Below are 27,519 nucleotides of genomic sequence, written 5' to 3'. Positions count from 1 at the left end.
TAAAGTGCCATGTCCAGTGCTCCGTGCGCGGGGAGTCACGTGTCAGGTGGGGCAGGGAGGGTTCACGGAGATCCGGCTACTGTCGACTTTCAGACACATTTTTGGGAACTTATCCTTGTACGGGGAGGGGCTGCTGGGAAAGGTTAAGAGCTGGAGGGAGGTGGGAGGGGTGTGGGGCGGCCTCAAACACCCCTCTGCTGCCCCCGCCCCCCAACCACACAGCCGCCTCCCTGCAGGGAGCAGGGGTTTCTGCTTAAAGGCGCAGAGCAGTTTTAGCTAACCCCGCACAGCGGGCCCCCAGGATGTGTCTTGGAATGAAGGACATTTATGGAAGGCAGAAGAATGGCCCCCCAAAGGCAGCCACGTCCTGATCCCCAGAACCTGTGACTTACTTCACAGGGAAACGGACGGGATTAAATCCAGGACTGGAGATGGGGGATGACGACCCTGGGGAATCTGGGTGGCCCAGTGTCATCACAAAGTCCCTCTAAGAGGGAGGCCAGAGGGCTGGAGCCAGAGAGAAGATGGGATGGAGGCAGAGGGTGGAGAGCGGCAGTTCAGGATGGGGGGAGGGGCCCGGAGCCGAGGAATGCAGGCGGCTTCTAGAAGCTGAAGAAGCAAGGACACAGATGTTGTCCTGGAGTCTCCAGAAGGGACAACCCCGCCAGCACCTTGACTTCAGTCTCATGAGACTCTCTCTTTTTGGACTCGACTCCTGAGCCACAGAACTGTGTGAGAATAAACAGATGCTGTGCGGCCATCTGTTCTGGCTGCAGTAGGGAAGTGAAACGAGCTGGTAGCTGCAAGGCTCCCGCCCTCTACTCTCCGTGGTGATGAGTGGAGGCCTTGCCCTGGTGCTCACACCTGGGCTGACCCTGGGTTCCGGCCTCGGCGAGGAGGAGCTTTCTAGTCGTGCCTCATGTAGGGAGAAGGGGTACGAAATCCTGGTTGAACTCCTTGTTGAATGCCCTACCCAGAACTGATGGCCAGAGGTCCAGCTGTGACCATCATTCAAGGGTCACCCACCCATCTTCGGTCTCTGACATCCTTGTTTCTGCTGAGGAAGAGCAGGGTTTGTCACCTGTCCCAGTCCTGAGGGTGGGGCCCCAGCCTCCCGGAACTCAGGACTTTCCTGTCTCCATGGGGGAGGGGGAGGGGAGGGGGAAGGGTGGGCCAGGAGGTCACCCCACCGGAGCTCAAGATGGTGAGATGCATCCATCTCGGCTTGAGAATGGGCAGTAGGGGCTTGGCTTCAACGAAGACCTGCCCACTGTGGCCATCAGCTGGCTGAGGGTGGCCTGGCAGAGCCCGGGGTGGGGGCAGGGGGAGCCTTGGCATCCCTCTGGCTTCTCTGCCTCTTTTGCCAGGACCAGGAAACACCTGCCTCCCCCCAGTACTCACTCTCGCTGTGTGGTCATAACGCCTCACGGCTGCACGGGTGTGTGTGACGTCCCAGAAGGGCGAGGGCTTTGGCTCCCGTGCTGGCCGTGTCTTCAGTCACCGCCTTTCTGTCCAGCCCAGGGCTGCTATTCTGCAAAAGCATCTTACACCCCAGGGGTTTCTCCTCGGACTTAATGTGGCACTAATGCCCGTTTCTGGGGCCCCGGGAAATGGGGAGATCCCTGCAAATGATGCTTCCCAAATTTGTGTTATGTGAGACTGTATCCGTTTCCTACGGCTGCTGTAACAAATTACCACAAACTCAGTGGCTTACAGCACCACGGACTCGTTTTCCTCTGTTCTGGAGGCCAGATGGCTGAGATCAGTCTCACTGGACTGAAGTCCGGGTGCTGGCAGGGCTGCCTCCTTCCGGAGGCTCCAGGGCAGAATCTGTTTCTTGCCTTTTCTGGCTTCTAGAGGCGCCCGCGTTCTCCCTCTGCAAAGCCACAGCTCAGCACCTTCTCTCCTCCCCAGCGTCCTGCCTGCCTCTGTGAGGACCCTTGCTGGTGACCCTGGGCCCACCCAGATAACCTAGGGGCTGCCATCTCCAGGTCCTTAATCCCACCTGCAATGTCCCCCTTACCGTGTCCACCCAGAGCTGGGCTGAGCCTTCTGCGCTGCTGCCCACCGTGGGGGAGGGAAGGGACAGTGTGTATGACATGGATTAGTCTGCCAAACCTGTGTCCTCCAAGTCCTTCTGGCCAGCAGTTAAAAACGGGTCCTGGAAATTCAGAATGTGGTATTGTGGCTATGTATTATGTTGAATTATCTGAATTTACTCTGTGTGTGTGTGTGTGTGTGTGTGTGTGTGTGTGTGTGTGTGTGTGTTGGTAGGAGAAAAGGAGCTGAATATCAGCAATTTCATGGTTGGACCTGATGTCGACATAGATGGATCCTTGTCTGTTTGAAGCATCTACTGACGTACCACAGGTGAAATGATATAATTTGTAGAATTGGCTTTGGCTGGTGGACAGACTGATGTTGGGGCCAGGGGACAGATCAGTGGATTCATTGCACCAGTCTCTCTGCTTCTGAGTGTGTTTCTGAGTTTCGACAAAGAGGAGGAGAAAAGCACACAGACACAGTGGCGTCGGCGGCTCCCCTCCGGCTTCCACGCCTCCAGCTCTACTCCCCGCGGGCGGGGCTGCCTCTGGGTCACTGTGCAGAGGGCGTGGCATCCATCGGGAGCAGGGGACACAGGCCGGCCGCTGGCCCCAGGGCTCCTGGCCACGCTCCGCCCCGTCTGCCCCGAGGCTCCAGGCCCGCCACGCTGCTTCCAGGGCTCCAAAGTCATCGCCTAGGCGACCAGGACGCTGCCGCCACCGCCTGCCTAGCCAGCCTCGAGCCGAGGGCCTCCCGGCTGCCTCCCTCCTCACAGACCCTCCAGGGCCCAGGCTCCGCCAAGGTAGGCTTGGCTCGGGCTGGCCCTCCTCTTTCAGGTGCCAGTTGGGGCTCCCTGGGGCCACCCAGGGGTGCAGAGGCCCTTCCCTACTGGCTCCCACCCAGCGCTTGGAAACAGGGTGTCCTGGGGGCAGCGGTGGCAGATGGGCCATAGCGGGGAGGCCATGCCTGTGGGTCCCCTGATGGGACTCGGGCAAGCTGGAGAAGCCACTGCTGTGTGGCACTGCCATCTGCCCCCAGGGGGGTGCGGGGCAATTTGCATGGCCCGGGGGTGGGGGTGGGGGGTGGAACAGAAGTCACTCCGGTGCTGCCGCCCCTTGGACCCACCGGAACTCTGTCCACTTCCTGCCAAAGAGGCCCTGCCCTGGCCACATGGCCAGGCTTGTCCCGGCTGGGGGCCACCATTCCTCAGCCCCACGGGGCCAGCCCAGAACGGCTTTCCCTGGCTCGCTCACCCACCGGGGGCCCCGGAGCCCGCCCTGGCCACCCTGGCCCTCACCCGGCTGCCTCCCAGGCATCACCGAGACCTGGGCAGCAGGAGACGGCTCCGTGTGCTGCCCGCCGGCCACTGCAGGCCCACCTACGCGGCTGGGTGCCCGGGGAGCCTCCGGGGCCACATACTTTTTTTTTTGTGGTACGCGGGCCTCTCACTGTTGTGGCCTCTCCCATTGCGGAGCACAGGCTCTGGACGCGCAGGCTCAGTGGCCATGGCTCACAGGCCCAGCCACTCCGTGGCACGTGGGATCTTCCCGGACCGGGGCACGAACCCGAACCCTGCATTGGCAGGCGGACTCTCAACCACTGGGCCACCAGGGAAGCCCTGGGGCCACATACTTGAGCGGAGGGATTGGGGTGGGGGATTCACCGTGATGAAGGCGGAGTGTGTGCGTGTGCAGGTGTGTACACGTGTGCCTGCACATGTGCGCATGCATGTACATGTGTGTGCCTGCATGTGTGCATGTGTGTTGATGGTGCTGGCCTGGCAGGGGGCTGGGCACCAGTGGCTGGCTCAGGAAGCAGCCTCTGGAGCTTGAGTGGAAAGGGGGATGAGGGTTTGACTGACACAACAGATAGCAGATTTCCAAACGGCCCCAGAGGTCAGACAGGAGCCGCGTTTGCACCCCAAGACACCCCGGGAATCCTGCTAGAGGCTTCTGTGTAGGTCAGCCCTGCATGGTGGGTGTGACTTCCCTATTCTACGGATGAGAAGACAGAGGCCTGACCGTGCACACAGCTGGTGGGTGGCTGAAGGCGCCTGAATCTGCAGCTGGTTGAGGGCTGAGCTCAAAAGTGCATTAACCCGACGTGGATCGGCTTGGAAGGGGGGTCCTCATCCCTTCCTGCCCCCTCTTGCATCCCTGCAGCCCATGCCCCCCACCGCCTCACGGGGACCCAGCCGAGGCCTGCCTCGCTGACCACCAGCCTCTGGGTTCGCCAAGCCCACGATGTGCCCCCCGGGTGACCTTCCTCACCCAAATCCCACTGCATCCCTGTGGGAGCCGAACCCCCCTCTTCGCTCCCCGAGGCCCACAGCTGCAGGTCCAGCCCCCTTCCTGTGGCCAAGGCCTCTGGGCATCCTGTCCCCTCTCCAGCCCACCTGGCTATTCCTGCCTCCCCCTGCCCTGAAGGGCCGTCAGGGCCTATCCTTGGCTGAGCTCTGCCGCATTGGTGCCCCTTCTCCGCCAGCTTGTGAAACCGAAAATGACAACTCATATGGACCTTCATTTACCCTTGGGCTGACCCTGGGCCTGTCCACACCCCTCAGGGTGCCCTTCACACTGTGGGGGGAAAGGCTGGTTCTCTTCTCTGCCTCCCAAGAGAGGCCCCCAGAGGGTGGGGCTGCCTGGTGGGAAGGGGTTAAGTGGATCCTAACCAGAGTTGGGCTCAAATCCAGCCTTGGCACTTCTGAGCTGAGTGGCCCTGGGCAAGCGGTCCCCTCTCTCTGCGCTTCTGTAAGAACATCTGGAACGTGGGACGCAGCAGTGCCTTTGTCTCAGGGTTACTTTGAAGACTGAAATCAAGGAATACAGAGGACTCCGGGCTGGGGTTGGCACTGCGTGAGCACACGGTAGATGCTGGGTGTCGTTATCGGAAAGAGTCCCAGGCCCAGGGGATGGGATGGGGCCACGTGGGAGATAGGGAGGCAGGCGGCACAGAGGTGGCTCTCTGGGACAGATGTTCCTGGAGTGAGTGAGCGATGGATGGACCAATGCCGTGGCAACTTGGCTGAAGTCACTTCAGAGGTCAGCTGACTTCAGAACCAGAGAGGAGCGGAATTCATGAGTCAGATGGAGCTCTGGAAAAATCACGGCCCGATGGCTGGGGCGGGGGCGGGGAGCTGAGTGGGGATGGGTAGAGAGTTCAGGAAATTAGTGCGTCCTGGGCCCATAGTGAGAACCCCAGGGTAGGAGGCAAGGAGTCTACACAGGGCGGGGACACAGCTGAGTGGGCTCCCTTCAAGGAATGTGGAGGAGTCTGGAGAAGGGTGGCCAGGCGGGGCCAATGGTTTGGGAATGACCGTGTAGGGCATGGTTGAAGGAGCACAGATGCTTGTCCGGGGAAGAGAAGATTCTGGAGGACAGAGCATGGCGCACTGGCATGTAGAGGTGGGACCCTCAAGAGGGGAGGAGGGGAGCCTTGGAGGAGACGGACGGAAACAGCAGGGGTGCCTGGCAGCCGGGTGGGTGAGAGTGTTACCGAAAGTGGGGTCCGGCTGCTCGCCGCTCAAAAGCCAAAAAGGGGCCAGGCTGATGGAAAGGAGAGGTTGCTTTATTTCGGAGCAAGGGCTCCATGCCCTCTGAATCCCCCAAGGGCTGACTCCCACCCACCGCCCCCAGCTGACAACCAGGGGGTGAGAGCTTTTGTAGACGGAGGGAGGGGCTCCATGCAGAACACCACAGCCAGCTCTGACGGTCACCTTGGAACTGGTCGTGGGTCGTCTGACCAGCGTCATCCTGATTGTTTCAAGTACAGTTAGTCTTTAGTTCCGGGGTCAGTTCGTTCCCATTTCTTTGAGGCCAGTTCTGTTTGTTTGTGTTTTTGTCTTGGCCGCACTGCGCGGCATGCGGGATCTTAGCTCCCCAAACAGGGATCGAACCTGTGCCCCCTGCAGTGGAATCGCGGAGTCTTAACCACTGGACCGCCAGGGAGTTCCCTGAGGCCGGTTCTCAGAGTTATGACACCTTATGTCATACCTACAGTCTGTCATCGCGTAGTTGACTTCTTCCACCGGGTGGGGGGGTACAGGGGTGGGGCGTATGACCTCACCTACATCTGGCCACTGTTGGTCCATCCGCTGAGGCAGAAGCGGGGAGCCTGGCTGAGAGGCTGCTGCACTTACGGGGGTGGGGGTGGGGGGCTGAGGGGATCTGGGACTAGGGTGGCCTTGTGGGTGGGAGTGCCGGATTCTAGATCCCTGTGGAGTCGGGGTTGGAGGTGGGCAGTGAGACGGAGAAGTCCAGGATGTGCCCAGCCACTCCTCTGTCCAATCCTGGCCACCCTTGGCTCTCACTTGGAACGCGCCATGGCTGAAAGCTCAGACACCTGCTCTACCGTCAAGCGTCTCTTCCTCTCCAGCCTCATGAGGCTGCCAGCCCTGCAGCTGCCCACCTCCTGGGTCCCCTTCCTGTGCCCCATGCTGGTCTGAACCTCCCTCACCGACACCCTCACTTCTGCTCTCACTCCTCCTGTCAGGCCCCCCCAACAGGTGGCTGGGTGCTGCCGTGGAAGCCTCCCCACATGGTGACGCAGGTGGGATCGCGGCATCTCCAAGCTCAGGGGCACTGTGCCAGCTACCGGCCCCAGTAGGAATCCATTATTTTGCCTCTAGCGGGTGGGTTGTCTCTTACCCCTGGGTTTCTGCTGCCATGGAGTGCTGGGTCCCACTCATCCTTCTGCAGGTGCCTCGGTCTTAGACAGACCACTGATGGGGAGGTCCCTGCAACTGAACCAGGGACAGACCTGGCCTCTGCCCTCTGCTGCCCCTGGGACCAGGGCAGGTTTATTCTTCTTCCTCCGCTGCTACCCTGAGCCTCAGTAACCACTGGTCAATTGCAACTCACTCCCGTCTCTCGAGCTCCTAGTCTGTGCCTGTATCAGCACCCTGCTGAGTGCCTTGGCTTTTTCCACACATCACAGGAAACAGGCTCAGAATGGGCAAGACACCGGTCCAGGGGTCACACAGCTACAGAGTAGAGTGGCAGAGGTGCAGAGGTGGGCTATGTGGATGGAGGGGGAGGGGGGGTGGCCGGGAGTGTGGCAGGCAGGGCGGAGCTGCAGAGCAGAAAACCAAGGGACAGGAACCCTGTGTCCAGGTCTGACCTGCACTTGTTGGGGGTGGAGGCCGGGATGGGAGGAAAGCCATGGGCAGGTCAGCAGAGGATGGGGGGGGCGGGGACCGGATGTGGGTAGGGCCTCACTGTGTGGGTGAAGAAGTAGGGGTGGACCGGGGACTTCCCAGCGGCGTGTGGTGAGAACGCAGGCCGGAGAGGGGCTGGGCCTCCTTTGCTCACCTCCTAGAGAGGCCAGGTGGAGGGCAAGGTCAAGAACAAGGACGTTGGAGCTAGCTGGCGGGTTGGACTGCCTGCTCTGACCAGCTGTGTGCCCTTGGGTGGGTGACCTAACCTCTCTGTGCACGTCTCCACGTCGGTCAGTGAAATGAGCTGCACGGTGCACTGCCCTGCTGGGACATGGTGCGGCTCAGCCGTGCTCCAGCGTTTCTTTGTTTGGTTTGGCCGCGTGAGTTCCTCCACCAGGAAGCTGGGCGTGGCAGTAGTAGGGCGTGGGGGGGTGGGGGCATGTGCCACTGGGTCCCCAACCCTTAGCTCGGCCGAGAGCCCCTCCCAGCAAAGGTCTGGGTGACCCCGGAGCCTGGAAGCCCTGGGGGATTTGGTCAGCCATTTCCTTCCAGAAGTACGTGAGGCCCACGTGGTTAGAGGGCCGCCACCCAGCTCCCTGCCTCACGTGGGTGCTAGACCAACCGTCAGATTGAAACAAACTGCCGGGCAACCCCACTGCTCCAGGCCGGGCCCAGGTGCCGGAGGGAGGCCGTCCCTGCCCCTGGCCTGGCTGCGGGACCGGGACCGAGGTAAGAGGCAGCAGGGCTGGGGGATTCCTGGGGCCACTCCCAGGCTCTGCGTCCCCCGCCTCCCCACGGGCCCCAGCCCAGGAGGGAGAGAGGGCGGCTTAATCGGGCACCTCCAGCTGTTTTCGTATTTCACAAGCGCACCCTGCCCCAGGGTGGGGAGGCTAAATTTGTCTCTCACCATCAGTGCGGGGCTTCCCCTGAGCGGGCAGAGGGGGAGCAGGGAGCCCCCCCCCGGGGTGACGTTGGCCTCGGCCATGCCCTCCTCCCAGGCCCCGCAGGCCCAGTCTCTCCGCAGGAGGCCCAGGTGCCGCCCTGGCCGAGGGTCCTGTCCTAACCCCACCCCAGCCCCTGCAGGGCCAGCGAGGACAGAGGCTGCGCAGGCTTCCGTGGCCACGTGGCCGGGCGCGGGCGGGAGGGGCAGGTGAAGATGCCACTGCCCTTTGCTCCCTGAGGGTGACACGCTCCTGGCCACCGTTCCACGGGGGACTCCTGCCCCGGCCCCACCGGGCGAGGGCCTCCCGTTCCCGGGGTTGGCTGAGGTCACAGAGGCCCCTCAGCTCCAAGGGCCCAGGAGGCTGGGCGCCGGGTGTCCTGCTGGAATTCGGCTGGGCCGCCGCCCGGGAACAGCGCCATGTCACAGCAGGGCCTCCTGTGACCCTGTGTGATGGCCGCCTGACCCCTCTGCCCAGGTAGGGGGACTTCTGGACGCTGGGACGTTCTGCTGTCGCCTCAAGACAAGGCCACAGGGTATGGGAAGGGTCCCTCCTGAGATGGTGTAGGTTTATCTGCCCCTTAGATTTCAATCCGCCATTGTTTACTGAAATAACCGGGGACGGACCCACCGGAATAACCAGCATGTGACTGAGGACCATCAAGATGGATTGTTTCGGGGTGGGTGGCAGAGTGGAGTTCTTTGGGTCTTTCCCCACTAAACTGAATGGGGCCGCACGCCCTCCCCCAAAGCTGGCATCCAGATGGCCGTGGAGGAGGGGCGTGTGCCCCAAGCTGTCCTCTGCACGCAGGCCAAGCGTCCACACTCTGGACCAGGGCTCTTGCAGGTGGGTGGGGGCCCCCCTCTATGGATGGGGTGTCCCTTCTGGGAGGGTCACAAGGACCCCAGTTTACAGAAGCTGGTTTGGGGGCCCTGGGCAGGGGTGGGCCCAGGGGACAGGGAAACCAGAGGCCTCAAAATCCTGCCCAACCAATGAGGCCCCGTGGGGGCCACATAGCTGAAGGGCTGTCTGTGCTCTGCCACCTGCCAGGTGATGGCAGGGGCAGGATAAGGGGCATCCTGACCTGGAGTCGGGGAGGACAGTGGCTTCCTGGAGGAAGCCTGGCCTGGCAGGACAAGGATGGGGTGGGGAGTGGACGGTGGACCAAAGCTGAGCGTGGAGGCCGCCCTGGCTGGGGTGCGTGGGGACAGGGCCGGGGGCAGAAGGGGGCCTGTGGGAACAGGGCCAGGAGCCCACGGCAGGCTGTAGCTCTCGCCGGGATTTGTGGAGGACGAGGTCGGAGGGTCGAGCAGAGCCGGCCAAGGAACAGCTGCTGCCCCCTGGGGCCTCCAGCTCCCACCAGCCTGGGGCAGAAGGTCTGCGCTCACTTGTGGGGCAAGGTCTCCAGCTGTCTGGGCTGCGGCTCGAGTCCCAGCCGGGACCCTCGGTAGCTTGGGCCTCTGAGCGCCTGCCCCGGGGTGGCGGTTCCTGCCCGACAGGGCAGTGTGAGGGCCTGGGGCCCTGGCAGCAGCTGGCCCGCTTCTCCCCGGCGGCACCGGACCTCTGGGCTGGAAACTTCTCTGCCGTGGTGCACTGCAGGATGTGGGACTGCATCCCCTCCCTGGGGGGCTCTCAGAGACCTCGGGGCATCCCCGAGCCACCCAAAGTCAGTGGAGTGTGGGGCTGTGTCTCCACTCCAGCTTGAGTTGAGTGTGTGGGCCACACAGCCCCTGCCCCGCCTCTCCAGGGTCAAAATTTTTTGCTGGAAATTCCTTGAGGTGAACTGGTTTTGGTGGCCCCAGCCCACGGGGAGCTGGGGCAGGTCGGAGGTGCCTGAGCCCCGGCCCAGCTGCTGTGAGAAGGGGCCACACGTTGCCCTTCTCAGGCTGCCTCTGACTCGGCAGTTCCCTGTGGGCTGGGGCTCAGGGATTCCTTGAGTCCAGCCCCCACCAGCACCGTACCCCACCTTCTCACACCCACGTCTCCCTTGGAGACCGGCCCTGACCAGGACTGGACCCCTCTCGGTGCAACAGGATGCATTTTTTTTTCCCAGAGCAACTTCATGGAAAAGCAAAGCTGTCCACCGTGCATGTGCACCTCGTGGCATCATGAATGCCGCCTGAAGAGGTGCCATCGGAAATCAGCCTCTCCCCTCATACACGCAGTTTTTTAAATGATTCGCGTTGTTTGCAAAAGCAGTTTCCACTGTGAGCACATTTCCAAATTTGAAGTGCATGTCGGGGAAACTGGCTTTAATTTGCAGGAAGTGATTTTAGAATTGCTTTCTTTTTCTCACCTCTGCAAACCTTGGCCACCTTGGCCGAAATGCTGCTAGTGGGTAAAGGGAATATACTGTCCCTGCCCTAGGGGAGAGAGGGCTGGGCCCATGGAGCTCTGGGGGAGGTTCCAGTTGCGGGGGGCAGCCTGAGGCCGGACATCGGTTGTGCTGCTTCCTTACGCCCAGCTCTGGCCCAGGCGGGTGCTCCCTGGCGCCTGCAGGGACCAGGTCTGCGGCTCTGTCACGCATAGCCCAATGCAGCCTGCTCTGCAGAGTTTTCCAGGGAAGTTGGAGGTATGGGCGCTGCATGGCTTCCTGGGTCAAGTCCCCCAGGCCCTCTGGGCAGGGCAGGTTTCTGGACCCGTTTTGCCGATGGAGAACCTGTGTGGGAGTCACCGTCAGAGGCTGGTGCCGTCCTCGGGTGGACACAGCCAAAGGGGCCCCTCAGTGGGTGAGGTGAACCTGTGTGATGCTCTCCCCACCCCGCGGCGGGGGGGAGGTCTGTCCTAGAGTCACTGTGAGTCCCCGGGGTGTTGGCTAAAAGCAGACACAAAGTCCTGGGTCTGAGGGTGTACTGAGGGCAGAGCAGTGGAGTTTGGTGACCCGGGACCACCCCTGGCATCAGTAAGGCTGAGCAGTCTCCGTCTTCAGTCCTGGTGGTAAGGGCTGGTGGGGTGGGTGTAGGACCCCCCCCCCCCGCCCACCGCTTCCCCAGAGGGCCGGGCACCTGCAGGTCTGTCACCGAGCCAGAGCCGGCCTGTGTGGTGCAGGCGCCTCTGACCCCGGCAGCTTGGGGTGAAGCAGGGGGTGGGGTGAAAATGCTGGATGTGTCCCCCAGAGTGGGGGCCTCTGTCCCCCCTCCCGGCTGTTCTGTGGGGAGGGAGGCGTGGGAGCCAGGGAAGGGAGGGGGCCTTGGGGAGATTCCCAGTGCTGACTTGCCTCCCCAGATGTTGGGCAGCAGGGGCTGCTGAGAACTGGGGCTGGGCTTTCGGAGAAACTGTCTTTAACTTCCATGCAGCTTTATTGAGGTGAAATTCACACAACATAAAGCTAACCCCTTTACAGCAAACCCTCCAGTGGCGTTTAGCTCATTCACGGCATTGTGCAACCATCGCCCCTGTCTTACTCCAGCAGTCTCCCCCCATGCCCCGCCCCCAGCCCCTGCAACCGCCAGTCTGCCTTTCGCCTCTGTGGACTCACCTGTTCCGGATGTCTCGTAAATGGACTCGTATAGCACGTGGCCTCTTTCACTCAGCATGATGTTCTGAGGTTCATAGTGACGTAGCCGGTGTGAGTGATCATTCCTTTTTATGATGGAGTAATATTCCAGCGTGTGGACCGACCAGGATTTGTTTATTTGTTCATCCGTTGATGCACCTTTGGGCCGTTTCCACCTTTCCACTGTTGTGAATGGTGCTGCCGTGACCAGGGACAGGATCTTGCCGTCCACTTGCTGTGTGATGTTAGTCAAGGCGTTGTCTGTCTCTGGGCTTAGATGGTCCATTAGCAAAATGAAGGGGGTGGGACCAAATGGCCTGGGCCAGTTGAGCCTCGTGTTGGTACACCCTGCCCACACCAAGAGGCCACTCTGACTAATCTCTGCTCATCCAAAAAGGACCAGCCATGGAGAGTGGGTGAGGGTGCGTTTCTGCCCAGCTTCGGCGCAGTGACCTGCTCCGGCCGGCATGTTCTGCTTCCTACCAAGTCCACCCTGTTCTGCGTTACCACATGGCCAGCTCCACGCCTTACTCAGCCCTGCTGGGTTTTGGATAGCTCAGCCCAGGATAGGAGTGATCTCCCCAGCACAGGAGGCATGCAAGTGAGCGCTGACCAGCCCCTTGTTAAAATCCTGTGGATTGTGTGCTGAGGGTTTGAGGTGAAGGGGGGAGGAGGCATGACTACGTTAATTTCCAATTCTGAGAAAACCACTTGGTTGTCCCTGCACTTACAGCTATGCTGTGTGACCTCGGCATGTCACATAACCTCTCTGAGCCCTGGTCTCCTGAGAGTGGGTGGAGTGGTCTCCGAGCCTGCTGGAGAGTTGGTTTGTGGCCAGCACTTTCCAAGCTCTTTGTCCCGGCCATCCTCGCTCGGCCCTGCCCGGCCCCTCCCAGCTCGTGCCGCTGCTCCAGGGACGGTGGCCTGGCACGTGGCAGCCCCAGGAGCAGGCCACCGGCCTCTCTCAGGGCCCACCGCCTGGGGACAGACAAAGTGACAGGTTGCAGGCCGCACCCTCCCTCCCCCGACGGCCGTGGGCAGGTCCGGGCCTGCCCGCTTGGGCCCTGCCAGGCGGTGGCCAAGCTGATTCCTGTGGCCCCTTGCCAAGAGCCTGGAGGCTGGCCCAGGGGAGACATCACCTTGGCCTGGGTGGGGGCAGTGGGCAGGGTGGGCTCTGGTTTCCCTGCCCCTCCCCCCTACCGTAGGATAAGGGTTCAAGATGTGCCCGGTGTGGTCACCGCCACCTCCTCCTGGGTGGCTGTTTCGGGTGGGCATGGAGGCCCTCAGGAGGGGTGACAGTGGGGACAAAGGCCAGCAGGCACTGAGTCAGGGCGCCCCAAGCCCTGGGCATCTCCTTGAAGGGGGGCCACTCGTGCAGTGACCCCCTCCAGTGACAGAGAAGCTTCTCGGCCTCGGCCTTGGCGGCTGCCTCGTGGGGTTGACACTGCTTTTGTGTCCAGGCCGTACTCAAGGATCCCACATCAGAGGTGAAAGGCCGCCCAGCCTGCAGCAATCGGGCACAGCCAGGCTCGTACCAGGGCCTCGGCTCCAGCCTCCGGTGGGCCCTGCACATGCCCTTCCCAGGGGGCACCCGGGATCTAAGCTGTCGCCAGCTGCTGGGGCCTCGGGAGCCCCCAAACCTGGCTTGAGCCAGCCCCCAGGCCAAACCTAGAGATGCAGCTCATAATAATAATGACCACGCGTGTTCCAGTGTAATTATGGCCCAGGCACAGCAGAGACTTTATTTTTTTGTTTTGTTTTTATTTTTAATTTATTTTTTATTGAAGTAGAGTTGATCTGCAAAGTAGTGTTCGTCTCTGCTGTGCAGCAGAGTGACTCAGTTATACGCATATATGCCTTCTTTTTCATATTCTTTTCCATTACAGTTTATCACAGGATATTGAGTATAATTCCCTCTGCTGTACAGTAGGACCTTGTTGTTCACCTGTTCTATACATACTAGTTTGTAGCTGCTAACTCTAAACTCCCATTCCATCCCTCCCCCAGCCCCCTCCCCCTTGGCAACCACAAGTCTGTTCTCTACGTGAGTTTGTTTTGGTTTCGTATATAAGTTCATTTGTGTCATTTTTTTTTAGAGTCCACATGTAAGTGATTTCATATGGTATTTGTCTTTCTCTTTCTGACTTATCTAGTAGAGACTTGAAATTCGTGCTCCCAAGGGGCCCTGCAGCAGCCCCATGAGGGGATGCTGCTGTCACCCCCATTTCACGGGTGGCGGCTTTGAGAAGCTCCTGCTGCCCAGGCCCCCAGCCGGGTCTGAAGCCAGGCTGCCCACCCCCAGACCTCGGTTCCCACCCCCAGAAAGGGCAGGATGAAGGGAGGGGCTGGGTGAAGGGCGTGCGCCTGGTTAGCACGCCAGGGAGTCCTCGAGTGGTCATTGTCGGCCCCGCCTGCCACCTGCGCCCGAGGATGCCCTCCCAACCCACACTCTTGTCCTTTCCTCCTGGCAGAGCAAGCTGCCCTCGGCCGGGAGTGGGAAGATGTCGCAGTCTACCGCCACCGACGAGGGGGCCACGTTCCAGCACCTCTGGAGCTCTCTGTGAGTATCTCCTCTGAGCCCGCTGGACTCGGGGGCTGCGATGGACTCGGGGGCTGGACAGGGAGCTGCTGCCTTGGGCTTTCTCCTGGAGACGCAGGGTCCAATGTCTGGGCTTCTTCCTCTGACCAGTCCTCCAGAGGGGTTGGGTCCAGGGGACAAAGCCTGTGTGTGGCCACTCCAGCCTGGCACTCACACCAGCCCTGGAGAGGCTGGTAGGGTAAGGGGGCCGGAGGCCGCAGGGGCTGAGGGTCAGGGAAGGAGCGGAGGAGACAAGGGACTGAAGGAATCCGTGGAGGTGGGAGAGGGAGGCCCCCCGGGAGCTGCGGGCTGGCCCTGAGCCCCAGGCCTGGGCCATCTGGGCTGATGGCTGTGCTCCCTGTTCTGTTTCCCTCCTCTGTTTAGGGAGCCGGACAGCACCTACTTTGACCTTCCCCAGTCGGGCCAGGGGAATGATGAGGTGGTGGGTGGTGCGGAGGCCAGCATGGATGTCTTCCACCTGCAGGGCATGACCACTTCTGTCATGGTGAGTGGGCTGCCCTCTGCGGAGGACTCGGGGTAGGGGCAGTAAATGTGGACTGTCTTGTCCTGGGAGCCTGCAGAACCAGGAAACAGGCTCTCAGGTGTACGGCTTCCTCTCTGTGTTTGTCAGCACATTTCAGATGGCAAAGTGGAAGATGTATCAGCTCATGTAACTGTCACTCCAGGTGTACGAAGGCCTTCAGGCATGGCTGGATCCAGGTGTAGGAAGCCTTTCAGGCATGGCTGGATCTAGGTGTATGAATGAATTCAGGCATGGCTGGATCCAGGTGTTCAAACAGCTGCCTCTCTGTCTCTTGCTCTGCTTCCCCCGTGGTGGCTTTGTTCTTAGGCAGCGTCTCCTCTCATGGTAAAGGCTCCATCATCATCCCCCTCCCTGTGGGGAAGGACCCCTCTTTCCCAGAGTCCAGCAGGCCTACCTCTGAATGCCTATCGCTGAGCCATCCCTGTGCCTCTGATGGCCTGGGTCCCCTGAAACAGCATCAGGATGGAGTGGAGTGGTGTGGGCTCTGCCCACCACAGGCACTGACTTATGGGGAAGAGCACCCCGAAGGAAGCTTGAGCTGCTGTTTCCAGAGGAGGGAGGCTGGATGGGGGATGCAGGGACACCTGAGGCCCTGACAGCCGCCAGCCCTGCGGTGTCTCAGGCCTTGCCACGCTGGAGGAGGGTTGTGATAACCGGGTGGTGGCCACACTCCTGTCTCTCTCCCTGGCCGCCCACTGCCAGGCACTGGTGGGCCAGGAGGTGGGGGGCAGGAGAGACACAAGAGGGTGTATAAGGACCCCTGGCCCCGGGGAGGCCCAGCGACGCCTGCCATCCCCAGCGCCCCCTGTGGTCACCTCCTTGGGACAGCCTCTGCCGGACCCGGGGCTGCTCCGTCCTGTCCACAGCCTTGCTGTGCAGCTCCCTCAGACGGGGACTTGTTGTGGGACCTTGGCTAAGTGCGTGAGGGAAGCACCTGGGTCTGCCGCTTGCAGCTCCCCAGATGGGGGCTCCCTGGATGGTGGCTCACTGGATGGCCGCTGGCCCCCACAGCCCAGCACAGTGGCCTTGGGGCACCACACCAGGCCAGGGCCAGGGTGCAGGAGGGAGACAGAGCTGGGAACTCTGGAGGCAGGGGGGGCTCAGAGTCTGGGCCCCTCTCCCTAAAGCCGCCTTCCAGATCGGAGCCCTCACCCCAACACACACCTGTCCAAGGCATCTGGTGAACAGTGGAGACCATGGGGGCTCCGGTCGTGGGAATGAGCCAGGGTCAAGGGGGTGGGGGATGGGGAAGGGTCCCTACGTCCTACGTCAGTGTCTGTCTCGGATGCTGGGCTGGCCCAGGGCCCGCTGGCCCGCATGGGGCGAGGAGAAGGCACCTGCTCGGGCAGTCGCAACTGGGGCAGGTGGGGGTCTGGGGGGCAGTGAGCTCCCTGTGACATCCTTGCTTCTGAGGAGCCCCTCAGGGTGGACCTGAGGAATCTGCCTGCCCAGCCCAGGCCTCCTGCCTCTGCTCAGGACACCATCAGAGCAGAAACATCTGCATGTTATAGTCCCATTTTACAGGTGAGGAAACCGAGGCAGACGCTGGACCTGGGCGGGGCCATGTAGTGCCGCCCTGTCCCTTTGGACCATTTCCTTCCTGTCTGCCAACATCTCCCCAGGGGCCAAGGGTCCTGACCTCTCACGGTCCCAGTCGCCCCTCCTGGACATCAGTGTCCTGGCGCCACTGTCTTGGGTGGATCTCAACCTGTCAATAGTGATGCTCTGGGCTAGGATGCCTGGGGTGTTCACCTGCGTCCTACTACCTGCACTGCGGGGGGGGGGGGTGGCGGGGGAGAGAAAGAGAGAGAGAGAGGAGACCCAGGGCTCTGTCTTTACTGGGGCTGAGGATGGGGTGCCTAGGGTTTGGGGGGTTGATTCGTTACTGGTGAATTTAAAACATAACAGTGGAATTAAACCGTGAAAGGGAGAAGTGGGGTCACTCCAAGGTCCATTATCTGGTCACCCAGGACTTTCTGAACGGGAGCCTTCAGGGATGAGGCAGCTGGGCTCTTGACCTATAGTTGTATGGCTTTCGAGGTGCATGTCTTTGAAGCCGGTGCCTCACCCATCCAAAGCCTAATGTCAGGCACTTACTTTACAATCAAAAAGCAAATTGTCAGGGCTTCCCTGGTGGCGCAGTGGTTGAGAGTCCGCAACCCCCTGGAGCAGGGGCCCACGGAGTCCAGGGTGCAGGCAGGAAGCCCCGCAGAGTTGAACTGGGTGGTGTTGTCTTAAAGTCCAGACTGGAGGCGGAGAAGACCTGACCTTCTGGCCAGAAAACAGCCCCGGCAGACGCTGTGCTGCTGAGGGCGACCTGGTGATGCTGGGGTGCGGGTGGGGACTCCTGAGTGCCTCACCCCCACCCCCGTGGCTCCATCCCCACCCACCAGCAGGTCCCTCGTCAGGGAAAGCCTGGGGCTCAGCGGGGAGGGGGGTAGCCCCTCCTCCAGGCTGGTAACAGGTCAAGTGCTCCCCAGGCCAGGCTCCAGGTCAAGAAAGCAGGAGCTGCAGAGTCAAAAGTTCTCAGTCGCCACCCGCCCTGTAGTCATGATTCAGGCCCATGTAAACGCGTGCCCGCACTCGTGCACACACACACATACACACACGGGCCCCCATGCCGCTCCCTCTGGCCGCTGTCCTCTGAGATGAAGGGTGCCCGTACCCCAGCCCCAGGCTCTGGGGCCACCCCCCCTCGCCGGGTTGTGGGGCTCATCCAGGAAAAGGCTGAGGCCAAGGCAGGCACAGTCCTCGCATCGGGGGACACTAGTCCTTGGGCGTGGCACACACTGTGGTCTGGGGGCCTTGGGTCTCCACCCTGCTCGGTTGCCTTGGTGGTGACCAAGCAGATTACTTCCTGCCGGACCTGCAGGTTCCTGAGCAACACCCCTGGCCCTGTCAGGAAACAGGCCGTTGCGGACCCCCGGGACGCCCTTAACCGCTGCTTCAGTGGCCGGTGGGAACAGGCAGAGTGGGAGGGGCCTCGCCCGAGGAGCCAGTCTGTCCCGGGTTCGAGTCCCCATGTCTCTGAGCCTCGGTGCCCTCACTTGGGGACCTGGGGTGACGGGCTGTATGGGGTCCCAGCAGAGGCTCCGCCAGCCCTGCGGGGCCTCGGACCACCCTCCTCCCATGCTGGGCAGCTGAGGAAGCCGAGTCGGGCAGTTAAAGGAGAAGGAGAAGGGCCCCTATGGGAGCACTTGGCCCCTCGGCCTTGGAGGAGTCCCAGAGCACAGATTCTTGGTGGGGACGCTGAGCTCCCTGAGGTCGTTGCAGCCAGGGTCCACCGCACCACAGGGCCGAGATGGTGCAAAGGGCGTCGGGGGCTCGGAGGTCAGATCCCACCCCTGCCTCTTCTTTGCTTGGAGAGTTATTTGACCCTCTGGGCCTCAGTTTTCTTGTCTGTAGAATGGGCCAGTGAGGATCTAAGCCAAGGTTGCGAGGAAGACTGATGGTGCCTGACATGTAGGAACGCATGACAAACACTAGACGTGATGCTGAGACCATGGACAAGGGCTGAGTTTAAGAGAGCTGTTCCCCCTGGAACCCAGAACAGTGGAGCCAGGGAGGGCCCGGGAGCAGCTGCTTCCAGCCCCAGAGCCCGCTGTGCCAGGGAAGAACCCGGCGCCCCAGGCCCACCTTGGGGCCCTTTGGTGGAGCTCCTGCCCTGTGTGGTGGCCTCCAGTTCTAGCTGTCCCTGTAGACCCCCGGCGGCTCACCCATGACAAGCACCTATAAAATAGGGCCCCACCTCCTGCAAGAGGAGAGAGGGGAACACCTGGCCTCCTGTGGGCTCGAAATGAGGGCTGCCCAGAGGACACGAGGTGGGAGGTGACTCCTGGGCCCCCGGCGGGTGCCGTGACAAGGGGAACCTTGTAGGGTCTCCCCTGGCCCTGGAGGCCCTCACAGTCTGAAAGGAGCATGGACAGGATGAAGCCCCCCATGGTGAGCGCTCATGGGGTCCTGAGCAGGCAGCGGCCGTATGCACCCCGTGCTGGGTCTGGGCCTGGGCTTTGGGCCATCCAGGCTTTCTGATTCTCAGTGTCCCTCAGGACAAAACGGGGGCAGGGGGACTTCCTTGCCGGTCCAGTGGATAGGACTTGGTGCTTTCAACACCGAGGGGCCTGGGTTCGATCCCTGACGGGGGCACTGGGATCCCGAAAGCCTCCAAAAAAACGGAAGGGGGCAGGGCTCTGGCCAGCTGTGACGATGCACGAAAGGTTGAGATGGAGGAAAGGGGAGCTTGGTTGAGGATGGGGCTGGTTGAGGTTGAGGCTGGCGGGCTCTCCTCCCTGACCATCCCTTCCCTGTCTCCCCCGCCCATCCTTCCGGAGTCTGAGCGCCTCCTGCCACCCTGGCTGCCCATGCCTGCCCCCTCCCTGCATCCCACTGGGCCCCCTGCTCAGGGTCTCACCAGGCTGTACCCAAAGTATCAGTGAGGACTCTGCCATCTTGTCTGAGGCCGGGACCTCTTCCAGGCCCTGGTTGTTGGCAGAGCTCAGTGTCAGGTTCTCGCTGGTCACTGGCCCAGGGCCACTGTTCTTGGCTTCTAGAGGCCGCCTGCCGCACCCCGCCATGCGGGCCCTCCACAGCCTGGCGGTTTGCCCCTGAGGCCATCAGGAGGAGGTCGCCCTGATTAGGTCAGGCCCACCCAGATAGCGTCCCTTTCGATCAACTCGAATTTTGCCCAATGTTGCGCAACGCCCTGTGCTTGAGCCCAGGCCCTCCCCCTCCTCTCCTACCTACCTGTGTGTCCCTCCATCCAGCCACCTGCCAAGCCCCCCGGCCCTCTTGGGAGAAGCCCTGGCAACACCCACAGGAATCTCACTGACCGACAGTCTTCCCCCCTCACCCCCATCCCCCACCCCGCGCCGGCCTTCCCGCCTGCGGGCATCCTGTTAGGAAGGCTCTCGGCCGCTGCCTCTGGCCAGAACTTGCAGCCTGGGCCCCGCTGCAGACCCCCTTCCTGAGCATCGGTCTGCCCCCCAAACCCTGATGTCTCATTGTGAGTGAGGGACACCTGTGCATTGGGAGCGACAGCGATGGCCACACGCAGTCACGGGGGTTCAGGCCGCGTGTGCTGAGTTGTGTTTTTGGCTGCAGCCGCCAAGGCACCCAGAGCCTGAGCCGGGGGATCCCGGCCCAGCCTCTTGGGGGCAGCGCCTGGCTGCACGTCCCCTGCCTGGGACCCCCCTTTCCCTCAGCCAGAGGAGCTGGGGGGCTGGACGCATCACGGGCTCCTCGGGCTGGCCTCCCTCTGTGTAACCCCACTGCTCCCAGCTCCCCGGGATGTGCCGAGGACAGGCCGGGAGAGAGATGGGGTCTACATGCCGTCTTCTCAGCACCTTGTGAGTTTTTAAGCTCTCCTTGGGGGATGGAAGCAGCTGGGCTCTGGGGGCTTGGAAACTTCACATCCACTTTCACGTGATCTGGGCCCGGTTGATCTCCCAGGGATGATCCCAGCCCCTGTGCCAACTTTGTGTCAAAGACGGTTAAGTTACAGTGGTTGGTCCTCCAGAAAGGGAGTGGCTGTGAGCACCGCGAAGCCGCCGGGGAGGCGGGCCCTCATCTCTGAGCCCCTGGCAGTGCTGAGGTCAGTGCCGTCCATGCACTGCGATGGGTGAGGCTCCAGCGGTCCTCCTTCTGGACCACCTCCCTCTCACTCCGGGGGCTCGGCAGCAGTGGGGACACGGCCAGCGGCAGGCCGGGCAGCGTCTGGGGTGCGGGCTCTGGGCTGCGTTGGGCCACACCCAGATGCTCACTCCGTTGCCAGGCTCCCTGTGGGTTTCCGCAGGCAGCAAGCCTCCCTGAGTGTGTCTCGTCTCTGCTCAGCCCTTTGGGGCAGCCCTGGAGGGCCACCACATTCCCTAGGCAGGAGTGAGATTCGCTCCACCCTGGGCGCAGGGCCGGAAGCACCATCTGTTCCCTGCGGGGTGGCCTGGCTTTGCCTCCCGAGCTCTTGAGGGCCCGGGCTGGCCCCCTGATGCTCTGGGGTGGAGGCCTGTGGCCCCCAGGGCCTCCCGTAGGCAGCATCTCAGAAGGAGCCAGGCGCAGCCTCACTGCAGAGGCCGCCCATGGCCCCGCGGCCACCCCCTCCCTGCGCAGCCGCCTTGGTGCGGTCCGACCCAGCAGTGGGCAAGCTGAGGCCTGCCCTGGACTTTGATGAATAGTCATGAGGAATAAAGGGGTGGGCCGCCCGTTTTGTTGTTAGATGCAGCTAGTTGACAGGACCAAGGCAGATGGAGAGGGCCAAAGTGCCCATGGCCAGCCCACATGTTCTGGAGCGTCCTGTGCTTCTGCCCGCCTAGCCACGGAGCCTCTCTGCCTGGGTCCACCCTGCCGGGCGCCCGCACCCCTGCCCCCGGCTCCCCGGCCGCCCATCCCCATGCCTCGCCCCGCAGCACGCCAGCTCCCCGGCGTGTGCAGACCCCCGTGCGCCCACCATGCTGTACGTCAGTGACCCCGTGCAGCACTTCGCCTCGGTAGGTGCGCTTCGTGCATCCTTCTCAGGGGGCCTTGGTGGGGCTTTCGCCGTGGTGGAGGATGCACGGGGCATTCTCTTGTCTGTCGCCCTGCTCGGCACCTGGGGCCGGAGGGGATGCCGCCATCCAGGGTGAGCAGAGGCAGGCAGGAGGTGCCGACGGGCTGGGGCTGGCCCCAGGGGCGGAGGCAGGTGCCTGCCCATCCTGGAGAAGCTCTGGGGACCAGTGCCCACTGGCTGGGCAGGACCAACAGCCAGGGGGAGGAGGGTGGGTGGGAGTCTGGTCAGCTGGTGGCCCTCCCTAGAGACGTGCGGGTTTCCCTCACTCCCTGGCTTTGGGCTGTCCGAGGCTCAGGGCGGGCCACCCCACCTGCCCGGCCCTGCCCCCGGCTGCAGGAGCTCAGTGTACCCTGGAGGATGTCTTTGCTCCTTGGGCTCTGGCTGGCTGTTGGGCTGCCACCACCTGCTCCCAGGACAAGAGCATCCTCACCTGGGAAGCCGCTCATTTGGCTGCGGGGGCAGGAGTGTTTCCTGCCGGCCAAGCTGCGGGTCAGGGGCTCACAGAAAGCTGGCTTCGAGGTGTCCTGTTGCCCCTCACGATGGCAGTGGGCCGGGCAGAGGGAAGGAAGGGAGGAAGGAAGGGAAGGAAGGGAGGCTCTTTTCCAGGTGTGCCCAGTCCCTGGGGCCAGCGGTCACCAGGCTGCTAGTTGAGCAGGTTGAGCTGGGGCTCAGCTGCTCCCCACCGGGCCTTTTTCCTGCCAGGGAGGTGGATGGCGTGGGGGCCATGGGTACCACCTGCCCTGTGGGAGACCCAGCAGCGGGCAGAGGGTTGGGATGGACAGTTGGACAGAGTCCAGGTGTCCCCAAGCTCGGCGGGTGGAGGACAGGAGCCATGAGCGCAGAGCCACAAAGAGCTGCAGTCCCTTGGCCCTGTGCGTGCCCAAAGGTGTGTTTGTGTGCGTGTGTCTGAGCGTGTGAGTGACAGTGGGTGTGTGTGCTGTTGTTCGCATTGTGTGTTGGAACAGGTACATGTCTTTGTGCCTGCAGGTGGGTGTCCCCAGGCAAGGCCATGGGAAGAGTGATGCCGTGTGGGGGACCCAGGAGGGGTGAGGGGTGTACGGCCCGTCTACACGGGCTGACCCAGGCACTGGCTCCGTTCACTCACATCTGGAAGCTTCATGGCCTCTCCCACCCACGGCATGAGGTTTTTATCTGAAACCCAGCCCTGGAAAAGGGTACAGCCCCAGGCAGGCCACAGCTAGAGTCCTCCTGGCTCCCTTCTGTCACTTATTCCGTTACTGATTCATTTACCCACTAACACCTGTCACTGGGCTCATACAGTGGCCAGGGGCTCCCCGGGGAGCAGCCTTGTACCCCCAGCCTCTCCATGAAGATGGTGTGTGAGCCGGGAGGGACTGTCTCCCTGCCGCCTGGGGGTCTGTAGTCATACACGGAACCCAAGGCAGAGCCAGAGGCCCGGGGACCTGGAGACCAGTGTCCCTGCCCGGCCAGCTGAGAAGCCCCGCGGACATGCAGGACTCTGGTATAATCTTTTCTCTCGAACGAAATGGGTGTCTCAGTGTAAGTCAGCCGAGGCTGCAGCTCTTTGCCTTTCAGGGAGGGGGAGGGGTCAGTGATGGGAGGCACGGGCCCCCCGGCTCTGGGCCTTGGAGCATCGCCTTCCTGCAGGAGCTGTCGGCAGCAGGGGGCTGCTGGCATCCACCCTGCTGCCGCCGCCGCCCCGCCCTGGGGACCAGCAATGGCCAACCCCATCATCACCTGGCTTCCTGTAGACCCAGGATGACTGTGGCCTGTTCATTCGTTTGGTCAACAAGTGCCTAGAGCAGCTCTGATGGTAGGTAGAGGCTGCTGGAGCCCCTTCTGGGCCAGGTGGGCTGGGCTGGGCTGGGTCATACGGATTTGTGAAAGTGTCTCCGTTTCCGTCCCAGAGGGAGAGTATTTGTGATCTTACCACTGCATGCAGAGGGGAAGTGGTATGAACAAAAAGGGTTGAACTTGAGGTCATGCGGTCGCCTTTGTGGTTATTGCGAGCCCACTGGGCAGGGAAGGAGGCATGGAGCTGCAGGATGCTGTCGGGGCCCCTGCCTGGGTCTCCTGTGGGACCCACCTTTCTTTTTTTTCTTTACGTCTTTTTTTTTTTTTTTTTTTTTTTGCGGTACGCGGGCCTCTCACTGTTGTGGCATCTCCCGTTGTGGAGCACAGGCTCCGGACGCGCAGGCTCAGCGGCCATGGCTCACGGGCCCAGCCGCTCCGCGGCACGTGGGATCTTCCCGGACCGGGGCACGAACCCGCGTCGCCTGCATCGGCAGGCGGACTCTCAACCCCTGCGCCACCAGGGAAGCCCCACCTCTTTTTAAAAAAAAATATTTATTTATTTATTTGGCTGCACCGGGACCTTTAGTTGCGGCATGTGGAATCTAGTTCCTTGACCAGGGATCGAACCCGGGCCCCCTGCACGGGGAGCACAGAGTCTTAACCGCTGGACCACCAGGGAAGCTCCCCGGGACCCACCACTCTGAGCCCCGGTTCTGATGCTGCTGCCCGTAGCCCGTGCTGTGCCAACGGCCCACAGCTTCCCGGTCAGGGCTGGACAACCCCCTGCCGTGGCCCACTTACTGGGGTCCTTCAGCTGGTGCCAGGGTGGGCTTGCTGCTGGTCCAAGCATCTTCTCCCACCTACACAGACCAGCAGCTCACAGGGCAGAAGGGAGCCAGGGGCACGCCCCATGGGCCCCTTCTCAGATGGGATGAGCGTGGAGAGCACCCAGACTCTCCAACTTTCCCCGTCCACTCCTCTTTTGGGTGGGCATCCAGGGACCCCACCCAGCCGCCTCCCAGGCTCCTGTTTCACTGTGTATCAGTTTAGACTTGCAGGAGATGAGAAGGGCTGTGCTGGACAGCACTGGCTCCCCCATGCCTGCCTCTGTTGACGGGCCCAGGTCCGTCTGGGCCGCAGGGTCATCGAAGGCTTGGTCTCGGGTGACTGGGCCTGGCCCCATGCCACCGTCCCATCGGCCAGGCCCACGGTGGGCCTCGTAGGTGTGTGCCCTGAGCTGGGGTAGCACGGGAGGGCACAGCGCTTGGGTCTCCCGTGCAACCTGGAGCAGGGTCCCACCTGTCGCTACGGACGGGACAGCTCCTATAGGAGGGGCAGCCTTGGACAGGAGGACCCCAGGAGGGAAAAGTCAATCAGTGCTTTAAGAAATATTTGCTGAGTGCCTGCTACTGCCTATGAGGGCACACAGGAGGAGGGCGTGATCCCTCGTGAGTTCTAGAAGCTGCCTGGGCTGCAGCGCTGAGAGCAGACCACAGGAGGGCAGGGCAAGGCTGGGAGCCGGCTGGAGGCCTGGGATGGAGAGGGATGTAGGCACCTTGGACCGGGTGGGAGCAGGGGAGGGGCTGAGAGCCCTGGGGTTCCAGACGGACAGGATCTGCTGATGGGCTGGGGGTTTGGACCCAGGTGACTGGGTGAAGGGAGTGATCACTTATTCAGCTGGGAAACTGAAGAAGTGGGATTTGGGGTGAAAAGTAAGCGTTCTGTGTTGACTGTGCCGTGTGTGAGACGCAAGCAGCAGACGGAGGACCGTGGGAGGTGGGACGGAAGTAGAGCGTGGAGTTCCTGAAGCCAAGGGAGGGAGGGAGGGAGGGAGGGGATGTGCGGTGCGGGCAAAGCAGGTCGAGCCCAACAAGGGCCGCCCAGTGGAATGGAGGCATCACGGGAGGTGGTGGGAAGTGATCGGGTGAGAGGGAGGCTGTTTGATCTCTGGAATAAGGGCAGGAGAGGACCGAGGACAACGCCCAGGGTTCTGGAGCCTCGCGGATGGGAGGGCGGTGCGGAGCCGGGGCCGCATTGGCTGGAGCAGCGGCTTGGACACTTCGGGGCAGGAGTCCTGCGTGCTGGAGGGTGTGGGTGGAGGTGACCACTGGGGAGTCTGGCACAGGTAGGGTTCACAGTCAGGGCGGGGTGGGGCCCCACGCAGGGAGAGGGTCGGAGCCGAGCACAGGGAGAGACGCCACCAAGCAGACGAGAGGGGCGGCCTGGGAAGCGGGGGGAGGGGCGGCACGATGCTGGGAGGTGGGAGGCGACAAGGACAGAAAAAGGACGGGCCTCTGGGGACCTGGCAGTCCCGTTCCGTGGCTGGGAGAGGACAGAGCTGAGCTGGGAGCAGGGAGGCCCTGGGCTGGGGACGGAGCAGCAGCCTCTCCCTGCTGTGCGCTGAGAGGTTGCAAGGCTCTCGGGGCTCGGGGAGGGACTGACCTTTCTGGAAGGAGATGCCGGAGCCTGATTCAGGGGGACAGAGGGGTCGCCCCATCAGCCAGGCTCGCTGGCCCGGCCTCCTGCCCCTTCGCCAGGTTCTAGGTCTATCCCCGCAGCGCCAGACCTCTGGCATCCCCACTTCCACGTAATACATCCCCCTCCGACCCCCATGGGTGACTGTCCCTTCTCAGCTGGCGGAAAATCCACCTTCCTTCCTTCTTTCACTTGGCCAGCACCTGGGAGCTGTTCCTGGGCCCCTCCTGCGGCGCCCAGCATCCTGCTCTTTAGGGCCTGTCAGCCTGACCTGGATCGTGCTGGCCCCATGCAGCTCCCACTCGACTCGGAGCTAGAGGGTCCCTCCTGCGTTCAGTCCCCCGTGGGCTCCCGGAGGGAGGGTTCTGCTACTCTGAGCAATGTCCCGCCCTCGGCCCCGCGGCTCTCTGGCCCTCTCAGACATCTGGGTCTAGACCTCCCCAGTGCCTGGGCAGGCGGTGGCATCTTCCTGGAGGAGCCCCCCTGGCCCGGCCGCCCCCCGCTGGGTTGCTTTTGTCTTCTTCCTTTGCCGTCAGCCTGTTCTGAAGCCTGGTTCGCTGCTTCTCTGCTGTCCCCTCATGGGAGTTAAGCTCTGGAGGCTGGAGGGTGCAGAGTACGGGCTGTGTCTCTGTGCCCACCGCTGTCTCCCAGGGCCTGGGCGGTGCCCGGGAGATGTGTGTTGAAGGGCTGAGCTGCACCCCCTGCCAGGAAGCTGGTCCTGGCTTCAGAGCTGGAGGGAGGGACCGGGGTCGGCCCTCAGGACTCACTAAGTCCAGGCTGTCCCCAGTTCTGCGGGCTGCCCCCTCCTCCCCTCTGTGCCATCCCGCAGCACCCTCCCTGCCCCTTCGTTGCACTTGTCACAATTGTCCCCACTGAGGCGGGCCGCCTCCCCATGATGGCCCCCTTGGTGTCCTCAGTGTCTGGTGCAGGCGGGGCATGCTTAGCGTCTGCAGGATGGACAGACAGACGGACAGAGTGATGGATGGATTAAAGGATGTCAGGGGACACGTGACTCAGGCTCTGGGGGCGCAGGCAGGGGGTGAGGGCAGACCGCCCCCCCAGTGGTGCTCAGGGAGGAGAGAGGAGCCCATACCCCTGCCGTACCCCTCGAGCTGGGCCTGTGACAGATCACCAAGCTCCCCACTTTCCTTCCAGGCTCTCAGCATGCTGGGAGGTGGGGCGTGGACTGGGCTCATTTCCTGATGGTTAAAAAAAAAATCTCTGCATCCCATGGGTCACCTGCCTGTTCCCAGGCAGCTCTGCAGAGCCTGGCAGGGGCACAGCCTGAGACCCCAGACCCCCCTGGGGGACCCTGTGGAGGCTCTCGGGTCCAGGCTGCGCCCTCACAGTCTCAGCAGCGCCGTCAGCAGGCGGAGGCTTCGGCTGCAGGTCCTGCAGGCACACGCCACCCTGGCAGCCCAGCGCAAGGTGTGGAAAGTTCCACATGGCCCTGACTAGGATTGGGCAAGGCCCCGTGAGAGGAGAGAGCATATGTGCATATTTTCAGGAGGAGAGGGAGCCTTTCCCCCCAAGCACAAGTCGAATCTTGTTGGCATTTCCATCCGTTTAATCACAGACTCCTGGAGATGCTGTGGGAAATACCAGCGGGATGGAGGTCCTGCTCCGAGTGGGACGGGTTATCTCCCAGCCAGAGCTTAGATGGCCTGTCAGTCACTTACCTCTGGGCGAGGTTGCACCCAAGCCCAGACATGCCTGCCAGCGAAGATCATGGAGTTGGAAGTTTCATTCTCTATTTTTTGAAAGTCTGGTTTTGGTATCCTCCGGGGAGCACGGGGACACTGGGGGTCAGAGCAGACAGAGAATGCCAGAGGAGGGGGCACCTGGCCGACCCTCCCCAGGTAGAGCCTCTGAGATCAGACCCCAGGGCCTCAAACCTGGGTTGACAGTGGTGACAAACAGACGCATGTCTGCCCCACTCTAACCCTAACCCTAACCCTAACCCTAACCCTAAC

General features: G+C 62.2%; 1 protein-coding gene across 11 annotated transcripts in view; it reads left to right on the top strand.

The window, feature by feature from the left end:
* The window catches only part of TP73 (tumor protein p73), a 72,920-nt gene that overhangs the window by 9,403 nt on the left and 35,998 nt on the right, over positions 1 to 27,519 (top strand). For 6 of the 11 annotated variants that reach the window (XM_029227780.1, XM_029227777.1, XM_029227778.1 and 3 more), the window contains exons 2-3: positions 14,107 to 14,195; positions 14,598 to 14,718. The exons of 1 other annotated variant lie outside the window; for it this stretch is intronic. In XM_029227780.1, the coding sequence (XP_029083613.1) occupies positions 14,137 to 14,195; positions 14,598 to 14,718 (180 nt within the window). In that variant the 5' untranslated portion in view covers positions 14,107 to 14,136. Of the gene's footprint in view, positions 1 to 2,765; positions 2,846 to 7,358; positions 7,451 to 7,707; positions 7,928 to 8,058; positions 8,617 to 14,106; positions 14,196 to 14,597; positions 14,719 to 27,519 lie in introns of those variants that run through there. 4 more of the 11 variants (XM_029227783.1, XM_029227781.1, XM_029227776.1 and 1 more) reach the window with 4 other exon arrangements.

This window comes from Monodon monoceros, unplaced genomic scaffold, assembly GCF_005190385.1.
Source record: "Monodon monoceros isolate NGI ecotype Baffin Bay Population unplaced genomic scaffold, NGI_Narwhal_1 Super_Scaffold_18, whole genome shotgun sequence".
Classification (NCBI taxonomy): domain Eukaryota; kingdom Metazoa; phylum Chordata; class Mammalia; order Artiodactyla; family Monodontidae; genus Monodon; species Monodon monoceros.
Note: the sequence above shows the minus strand (reverse complement) of the source record. Positions and strands in the feature narration are given on the sequence as shown.